Source organism: Lolium rigidum, chromosome 4 (genome assembly GCF_022539505.1).
Source record: "Lolium rigidum isolate FL_2022 chromosome 4, APGP_CSIRO_Lrig_0.1, whole genome shotgun sequence".
NCBI lineage: Eukaryota > Viridiplantae > Streptophyta > Magnoliopsida > Poales > Poaceae > Lolium > Lolium rigidum.
In genome coordinates this window covers 4,396,134-4,405,625 of record NC_061511.1, presented here as the reverse complement: position 1 = coordinate 4,405,625, position 9,492 = coordinate 4,396,134, and the positions used below count along the sequence as shown (strand labels likewise).

Below are 9,492 nucleotides of genomic sequence, written 5' to 3'. Positions count from 1 at the left end.
CATGAATTCCTTTAGAGACCCATTGAGTCTTAACTGGCAAATTCTTGGAAAAAAGGCAATCAATCTTTACATGCCCTTCTTTGTGACAAGCATGACATTTTATTCTTTTTCGGCAATCTCTGCGAATATGTCCTGGCAAAAGGCAACGTGGGCAAACTGGGCCATTGGTGGGCCGAGAATCAGCCCGAAACGGCCTGGCTGGCGGCCTTTGAAGTCGTTGAAAAGCAGAGACTCGGGGGCCAGTATGTTGGGCCGGAATAGGGTCTTGGGCTGGCAGAGGTTCCTGAAGACGATCAAAGGCCGAAACACGGGGCCCTGATGGTAACGAGCTATTGTTTTGAACACCTGGATTCCCGCTCGCAGAAGGAAGGGATTGAGTAACCCTATTAAAAACCGAAGAAACCGGAATAGTTGTCTGCTGAGAATTGTCTCCTGGATTGCCTCTGACAATTGTGAGATGATAGAGCGGTGCAGCGATGCAGTGTTATGATGTATTACTGTGCTCTATTGGATCTCTGCGGCACCTAAATAATCGATGACTAAATCCCTATTAGCTATGATGAGTAAGTAAATGGTACATGATATAGTTGTGGTACTTGGTTCACTTGAATGATACACCACCATATAACTTGCTGACATAGTTCTCATTTTCCCTATCTAGCCCCATTTCTATCTGAAATATCCAAGGAATGCTGCAAGACAGCAACATGTATACCAAAACTGACGTGTAGGACAATGGCAATATAAGTAGTGAAAAGAGTCGTATATTCCAACTCACTGTTACTAAAACTCAAATTTATTGCACCTTTTAGAAGTACTTAATTGCCTTGTAGCCCTAACAAAAAAATGTAATAGATAAAAAATACGTACAAAAAGCATGAACTAAAAGAACTTATACGGACACACATAGGTCCAAGCCCCAAGGTAAGTGCCACCTTGCAATTGCCAACATCTAACTTACTACTAATCAGGCATTCTTGCCATTACATGACTGTAATCATTGTCGTGGTTCAACACAAAGATCATCTCTTGTTATACCCAACTTCTTAACATCAACATTCATAGGGGTGTCTGTACGTACGTGTTTGTGAGCGTCTGCGTTGTACTGTATTCTCAAAAAAAAAAAATCCTAACTTTTAATCTGGCCTCTAAGGGTATCTACAATGGAGACGCTTAACCTGGACGCTAGGGTGATAATCCTTGCCGTTACGTGAGATTTCCTGTCGATCCGGGGAATTGGGCTAGCATCGACGCCTACCCATGCGCCGAGCGCTCCATCCCTTTTTCCTGCATGCAACCCATCGGCATGACCTTTCCATGCTGCCAATTAGCGCCCCAATTAGCGCCCAGCGCTGTAGTTACAGATGCTAACCAACAGATTTTACCATAATTAATTTCTTTTGCCTCCACAAGCACCCAGCTAAGAGGCTACCATTGTACATGTCCTAACTATATGGCTGACTCCTCGTGTCCACAACCATCAGTCGCTTCCTCTAACTCCACAAGGAGCTTATCATTCCAATATTACTATGACAACAAAAATTCTCAAATTATGAGTATAAGAAATAGAACAACATTGTAATAGATGAAAAGTTGATCTTCTAAATCTCCAGGTTCGCTCCATCCAAATCATTTCATGTGGATCTCATCTATATAGCTTATGTGTATCATCAGTCAGTATCTTGATAGGTTCAACATCGCAAACCGGAACAACAAAAGTTCATTGATTGGATATGTAGTTTTAAATTACCATTCATTATATTTTTCCACTAATAAAAGTATTTGACTATAGAAGTCCACATCGATAGTGGAATATACTACATAAACTTTTTTAAGCAGAGCCACAACTAACTTTAAGAACCGTGAAAGGAGAAAATCGGTGCACTCAATCCACAATTTTTACTTGCTTAGCTATTTCAAATTGAGCTCACAAAAGAAATAGCGACAATTTGAAATGGAACCCATGTATACTAAATGTATGCTATTAATCTAAGAGAACACTTGTAGCCCTCTACTGCACTCACAAGTAAAGAAATACAAACCTAGGTCGGCGCGGAGAATAGTCGTGTCCGCCAGTGGCACACAAGCCACTCGCCACCTAGGTCACGCCCCTTCCCCTGCGACACAACCCTATCGTGTCGCCGCCGGCCCCATCTGTTTGGACCGCTGCTCTCTGGATGCCACAATTCCTCTGTCGATAGCCTCACGCGCACTTGCCAGCATGAGCCCATGGTCCTAGTTCGTCGACCGTTGCCTCGGCACCGCCCACCATGTGGTAGGTGATGACTACTTGTGTGATTATGCACAACATAATCGTTGAGGATGAGCGTGTTGAAGGCCTCCATGACTGAGGACGCAATTTCAGTGCGAGTTGGTTGAACCGCAACCTGGGGCGCCATCGTTTGAGGAGTTCCTCCATGTGCACCATGAGCTCCGTGATTGCCACATTCATGATCGACTTGAACCAAAATCTGATTATCTGGTTAATATTATATGTTTTATGATATACTACAACTTTTATGTTGAATAGTAATATATTTTATATTTATTAAATTGACCATCTAGGTATAAGAAAAGAACATATACACCGGGACGGAGCCGGACGAAGTATATAAACCAGCAACTTTTTCTATGTATACAGAATGCACATAACTTCACACTATGCATAGGTTTTCTCTACACAAATATGTGCACCGTCACCAAATCTAAACATACTTGTAATGTAAATTGCTATGCGATATGAAACGAAAACCTTCACGAGGTATATTTACAATTACAAACCGTAGCTGACAGATTGCCCCTTGCCGGTGCGCTCTGGATCCATGTGGTGGAGCTCCACCAAAGAAGCATACACGCCATCCTTCAGGGCCATCAGCTGCTCATGTCTCCCCATGGCAACAACCTCGCCGTTCCTCAGGACGGTAATGACGTCGGCGCCTTTAATCGTCGACGGCCGGTGAGCCACGACAACGGTGGTCCTGCCGACCATCACCCGGTCCAGCGCCTCCTGGACAGCATGCTCAGACTCGGCATCCAGTGCGCTCGTCGCTTCGTCAAGGAGAAGGATCCTAGGGTCTTTCAGGATGGCTCTTGCGATGGCGACCCGCTGCTTCTGTCCGCCGGATAACTGGACCCCCCTCTCGCCGGCGCAGGTGTCGTAGCCATGAGGCAACGATGATATGAACTGATGAGCGTTTGCAGCCTTAGCGACAGCGATTATCTCATCTTCTGTCGCCTCGCCTTGTTTGCCGTAGGCAATGTTGGCACGAATGGTGTCGTTGAACAGGACGGGCTCTTGGCTCACCAGCCCCATCTGCTGCCTCAACCAGCCGACTTTCAGATTCTTGATGTCGACACCGTCTAACATTACCATGCCCGAATCAGGGTCGTAGAATCTCTCCAGTAGTGCTATCACGGTGGATTTACCACAGCCGCTCTCTCCAACAAGGGCAACCGTCTGCAGAAGAAAAATACCTTAAAACACCTTAGTAAAGTCACAAAGGACACAGTACATGTAACATGTTACATGGAAAGAGAAGATAAATGGTTGTTTGATACCTTCCCTGGTGGTATCCTCAGTGACAAGTCTCTGAATATTTGCACACTTGGGCGGGATGGGTAGGAGAAGCAGACTTGACAGAGTTCAAGTTCACCAGCCACGTCAGCTAAGACCATGCCGTCATCACTGCTTGAGTCGATCCGCGATTTACGGTCAATGAGGGCAAATATTGAGGATGCTGATTCCTTGGCCTTGGCAGAATCTGAACCCAGTGCACTTGTCTGTGAAACTCCTATCGTTGCCATGAGCAAAGCAAAGAACACCTGAAGAAGAACACAACAGCTTACAAACACAAGCCAACTTCAAGTTTAATCGTCTGAAGAATTTGCTTACCCTGAATACTTCAGTGAATGTGGCCTTGCCATCAAGCACAAACTTTGCTCCCACGTAAAAACAAAGGGCATATGTGCAATACAGTACGAAGAACGATACGCCAAAACCCAAACCACTGACAATGCCTTGACGGATCCCCTGACGCACTGGAGCTTCGCACTTTTTGTAGTAAGCCTTCATTACCTTATGCTCAGCACAGAAGGAAGCAACAGTTCGTATACCACTGACAGCATCATTTGCTACTTGAGTTGCTTCTTCATACATCACCTACAAACCAAATACGGAGACATATAAATAATATACCAGACGTTCAATTAGCAAGATGTGACCATGATTTTGCCAGAGCTGATATATAACCTTGGCATCTGAACTGAATCCCTCCAAAAACTTTATCTGAAGATATCCCTGGAGACCACCCGAAGGTAGTATCACTGTAGCAATAAGGGCAAGCCTCCAATTTGAAACCATTGCAATGATAAATCCAGCCAGGATTGTGACAGTGCTGCGAATAATCAGCGCCAATGAGTCTCCTATAAGCCGCCGAATATTTGAAGCGTCAACAGACAGTCTAGCGCCAATTGTTCCACTGGAAAACAGTTGCCGCAGTAGATAAAGTGTAATGCAAATGTTAATATTTTACAAAAGAATCTCGAATACAAATATAATAGAGTTGAAGGATATTTGGAGGCTCGCCTAGCATTTGTGGGGTTATCAAACCAGCTGATTTCTTGATGGACAACTCTTTCAAAGGATAAAGAACGAATGCGCTCAACCAACTTCCCGCCAGCCAGTCCAAATAGGTAATATTCCATTGGCAAGGAAATGAGTGAAGCAACTCCTGCTGCTATATACATCAATGTCCAAAACCGGGAGTCTCTCCGGAGTTCATGTGGTTGCTCATGAAATGAGTTTATGGAACTGGAGATCAATAAACCTAACAATGGAAAGAGAGCACCTGAGATGACTGCAGCAACAGTACCTAGCAGAATAACTGGTATCTCTGGTTTATTAAGAGAAATAAGCCGAGAGAGGGCCACCCTCCTGTGCTCTTCACCATCAGCAGACGACTGCAGTTCAGTATGTGTGCTCTCTGGGACAATCAGGCCAGCAGTAGAAACTAAATTCATGCTTGTGCTCCCATATGAAGTTCCACCACCTACTGATCTCTTGAACGATGCATTATTACTTTGGCTGGATTTGCTAATGGATCGGACATTTAGGTTAGTTGAGATTGACTTCTGATAACCAACATCAGAATTATCTGGTCCTTCGGTTAAATCCTGCAACTGTATAAGCTGGGAGTATGCACCACTGGGGTTCTTCAGTAGTTCAATGTGCGTACCTGGTTAAAATTTACAAGCGACAGATTAGACTCCATGGGCAGAAGAATAATATAATGGATGTGTGCAAAGTTTAGACCTTGTTCAGCTACTCTTCCACACCGCACGACTGATATAATGTCAGCATCTTTTATAGTGCTGAGCCTATGAGCAACTATGACCGTGGTCCTATCTCGCATAACTCTACCAAGGGCTTCTTGAACAACTCGCTCAGAATCCAAATCTAGTGCACTGGTTGCTTCATCAAGCAGCAAGATTTTTGGATTTTTCAGGATGGCCCTCGTGATGGCAATTCTTTGCTTTTGCCCTCCAGAAAGCTGTGCTCCGTGCTCGCCGACTATAGTATCTAGACCCTGAAATAAGAGATGCGTCGTTGATTACCACAGCACAATGGTAATAAGGATAGAATTTTGTACTCTCAAGCATTTTAGTGACTTCCATACATTAGGTAGCTTGTCAATGAACTTTGCGGCATTAGCAAGCTCGGCAGCAACCATTATCTCCTCAGTTGTTGCATCATCTCTGCCATAAACGATGTTCTCACGGACAGTGGTAGCAAACAACAGCGGTTCCTGGCAGACAAGGCCGATTTTTTCCCTTATATGTCCAAGCCTCAGATTCTTCATGTTAACACCATCTATTAAAACTTCACCAGTCTGAGGGTCATAGAATCTCTCTAGAAGATTAATCACAGTTGACTTTCCACTGCCACTCTCTCCTACTATAGCCATTATTGTACCACACAGAACATGTAATGAAAACCCATCAAATATCAATTGATCAGGCCTAGATGGATACCTGAAGTATACATTCCTCATCTCTATATCACCTCTGAGGTTTTCTAATACAATACCATCTATTACATCGGAATAAATTTCTGGCTCCCTTCGAATTGTTCGCATCATTCTATAGCCAGCAGCTTGCCCAGAAGCAAAAGCAGTCAAGCATGGTGTTGCCTCACCTAGTGACCTGGTAATCAAAATGTATAAATTTGTAAGAGTATGAACCAGCACGTAGGACCAAATTTTCCTATTTGACATGAATAACTGAGAGGGTATAGAGTCACTACCAATCAAAGTTTATTATTATTGCCATTTTAGAGCTAAATCATGAAAGCCGTCACACGAAGATCGATATTTCCTCATTTCAATGGAAATGCATACTTAATGAGTTCATTGGTATTATATTTAACATATCTGGTAGAATTTTATTTTGACTACATGAATATCACAGTAAGACTAGGCTATCACCAGTCGCAGGTAGGAAGTTTCAGATGGAAGAAAATGGTTCAATTTCTCTAGAATATATTGCACGGATGAATTATTTTTATGCAGTATGAACATGAGCTGCTAGTCTTCTTCTAATAACCTTTTGGGGAAAAAGGTGTATTTTAGATTTATAACTTTATAAGGATCCCATGGACCAGCTCTGAGCTCTCCATATAGATAACTTACATTGCACCTGTCATGAATGCCATCCAGACACTAACAACCTGCCCTCCTCCATATCCTTTATCAGTAATCAACTTTGCCCCATACCATGCTGTTAGACCATAGGTGCAGAAAAGGATAAACATAACAAAACCAAAGCCCAGGCCAGTAGCTGTGCCTTCTTGAACATCACAAACATATGCATTCCCAATGTATTTATTGTATAGCGTAGTGGCTCGGTTCTCTCCATTGAAGGAAGCGACCTTTGAAAATTGGAACAGGTAAAAGTTGGTTAAGAATATGAATAATAATATTAAATATGAGTCAACAAGGACCTACCGTTCTGATAGCTCCAATTGTCTGTTCAACAACATTCCCTGCTTCATTATACTTGGATTGACCCTGGGTTGACAGTTTGGATATGATCCATGACATAGTTGCACCAGCAATTACTATAGGAGGAATACATGACAGCATAACAGATGATAAAAGCCATCCTTTGGTAAAAGCAACTGCAAAACCCCCAATAAAGGTAGAAGTAAGTTGTATAAACTTTCCAACCTGAAAGAGAGAGCAGGGGAATTAAATGGTCACACAGAATTCATTAAATCATCAAAATAATGCAATCAAATAAGGAACACTAATTGTCAAGCTAAGGGTATAACTAATTAGAAATATTAATTAACTATATACCAATACAAGAACTATTTCTATGTCACTGTAAGTTCAAGAAAATAACATATTTTTTGAGGAAAAAGACTAGGAGAGGCTCCTACTGTGATAACAACATATTAAGTATCCCTTAGCTCTACCTTTTCACCAATTGCATCCTGGATGTGTATTGTATCTCCAGACATCCCCTCAACCACTTGTCCGGTTGTCATTTCCTTGTCAAAAAATGCAATATCTTGCCTCAAAACAGCTTCAAGATAGAGGCCTCGAATACGGGCAGATTGCCTTTCTCCAGTAATCATCCAACATGTGACCTCTGATTTCCCTCCAAAATTAAACATGCAACCTCTGATAAGACAATGAAAATAAGTAACGCCTAATTGGTAACCAATACTTAAAAAAATAAAAATTAGACTGCCATTGGCCAGTTGGCCTTATAGCTATTCAGATAAAATTATAAATAACACGTAAAATAGTGGGTGTTCCTCGTAGACCTTCTCATCACCAATATCAGGAAATATGCACTTCTTTTGGAAAAGAGAAGTTTTATTCTAGAAAATTTGGGATTCAGGTTTTTCTTGAGGGTCAAAAGTAAGCAGCGTCTTAGCCGCATATTTCAAAGGAAGACTGGCGGAGGTAGAAACCCAGGTTCGAGCACAAATGTGCTTATTTGCATATTTCAAAGCGAGCATTCACCAATTGGTTCCAAATTTTTTTAACAAACATACAATGAGATATATAGGTGGTAAGTGATTTCAAGTCCCCCACTTATTTGACAACAAATGATCATTCCCTAGCTATGGTAAAATAAATTGCTCCCTCCCTCCATCAGCCACTTAAATGTCAAGAAGGCTTAGTAGACATGAGAACTACAAGTTATTGCTGCCGTAAGGCGAAACTAGAGGATAAAATGGAGCATAATATGTCAATGAATAAACGATACCCTTGCCAAAAAAGAAACATAAACAGTAATACTTACGGAGGAAGCAAGCAAACCAAGACCCTATGGCCAAATAGAAGAACTTCAAGCACACCTGAAACAATAGCGAGACAAAGCTTAGCTTGGGATAAATCTCATAACTTTTCCTCAAAGGAAGACATGACTAAAGCCAAAAAACAAACAATTTATGAGCCTGCTGTAAACGATTCATGAGCGAGACGATTTTATTTCGTGCACTCGGTAGTGTTACTACTTACTACCGTGTTAGTGTACTACAGATCACAGTTTGCACCGGAGGTCACACACACAGAGACCAGCAGCTCTTTAACACGGAACAACTGGAGCAACCGAATACTTCTTCGGACTTCGTTGAACCAACTGACGATAGAACATGGCACAGTAAAAAAAAATGAAATCAATTCCATCAGCAGTTCTTTCCCCCGCTTTGCTTTGCTTTGCTTCGCTTCAATCAATCAATCTACACTTCGATTCGATAATCCATCGGGTTGAGACGCACCTCGGAGACGCGGTGAAGGACGTCGTGGCGGGATGCGGAGCCGAACGCCTCGATGACGTCGCCGAAGAGGAGAGTCATGAGCGGTTGCGACACGCCGTTGGCCACCGCCCCAGCCGCGCCGGCCACCATGAGCAGCACGTCCGACGCATCAGCAAACCGGAAGAGGCTGTGCAGCCCCACCTTGCCACTTTCTTCCTCGTCGTCTCCGCTTCCTCGCGCCGCCATTCCTCTCCTCTCTTCTGCTCTCCCGGCGGGTCCGTCGCCGTTCCGAGGGGCAGGCACACGCGTTTTATAGGGGAGGAATCCGCCATTGGGGAGCTTGATTCCAGTGGCTCGCGCACGCGGGGGAGGGAGGAGCAGCCGCCGGGTTCGGGGTTTCTTTAGTTCGAGCCTTCGAGCGGGGTTTCAACAAGATGTTGTTAATACCAAATCAAAGTGCTCAAAGCACAAGGTTAAGGGGGTGTTTGGTGTGGCTTTTTTTGGCTCTTGAGCTTTGCCAAAGCCGCTTACCTAAATAGGTCTTTTTTTGGGCTTTTGGATTTTGGAAGCCAAAAGAATAGGATCTTTGTTTTTGGCTTCTAAAATCCAAAAGCCAAAAAAAGCACCTATTTAGGTGCTTTTGGTGGCTTTTGCCAAAGCCAAAAGCCAAAAAAAGCCCAACTCGGATTCAAAAAGCCAATTCCGCCCGTTCAGGATATCTA

The 9,492-nt window shown here is 43.2% G+C and overlaps 1 protein-coding gene across 1 annotated transcript; it reads right to left on the bottom strand.

Moving 5' to 3' along the window:
• Positions 1–2,624: 2,624 nt before the first annotated feature.
• On the bottom strand, positions 2,625–8,935 carry LOC124708250 (ABC transporter B family member 11-like). The gene is made up of 12 exons (XM_047239935.1): positions 8,792–8,935; positions 8,314–8,368; positions 7,475–7,650; positions 7,002–7,223; positions 6,687–6,925; positions 5,676–6,201; positions 5,312–5,585; positions 4,586–5,234; positions 4,250–4,478; positions 3,893–4,159; positions 3,559–3,822; positions 2,625–3,457 (listed from the first exon to the last, which is right to left on the bottom strand). Exons 1-12 carry the CDS (start codon positions 8,918–8,920, stop codon positions 2,774–2,776), a joined length of 3,714 nt encoding a protein of 1,237 aa, XP_047095891.1. The 5' UTR covers positions 8,921–8,935; the 3' UTR covers positions 2,625–2,773.
• Positions 8,936–9,492: the final 557 nt, after the last annotated feature.

Coding starts and splice junctions, on each gene's coding strand:
- LOC124708250 (XM_047239935.1), bottom strand. CDS start 8,920: ATGGTGGCCGGCGCGGCTGGGGCGGTGGCCAACGGCGTGTCGCAACCG. Junction 5,586..5,675: donor TCATTGACAAGCTACCTAAT/GTATGGAAGTCA, acceptor CTCTTATTTCAG/GGTCTAGATACTATAGTCGG. Junction 5,235..5,311: donor TGGAAGAGTAGCTGAACAAG/GTCTAAACTTTG, acceptor AATTTTAACCAG/GTACGCACATTGAACTACTG.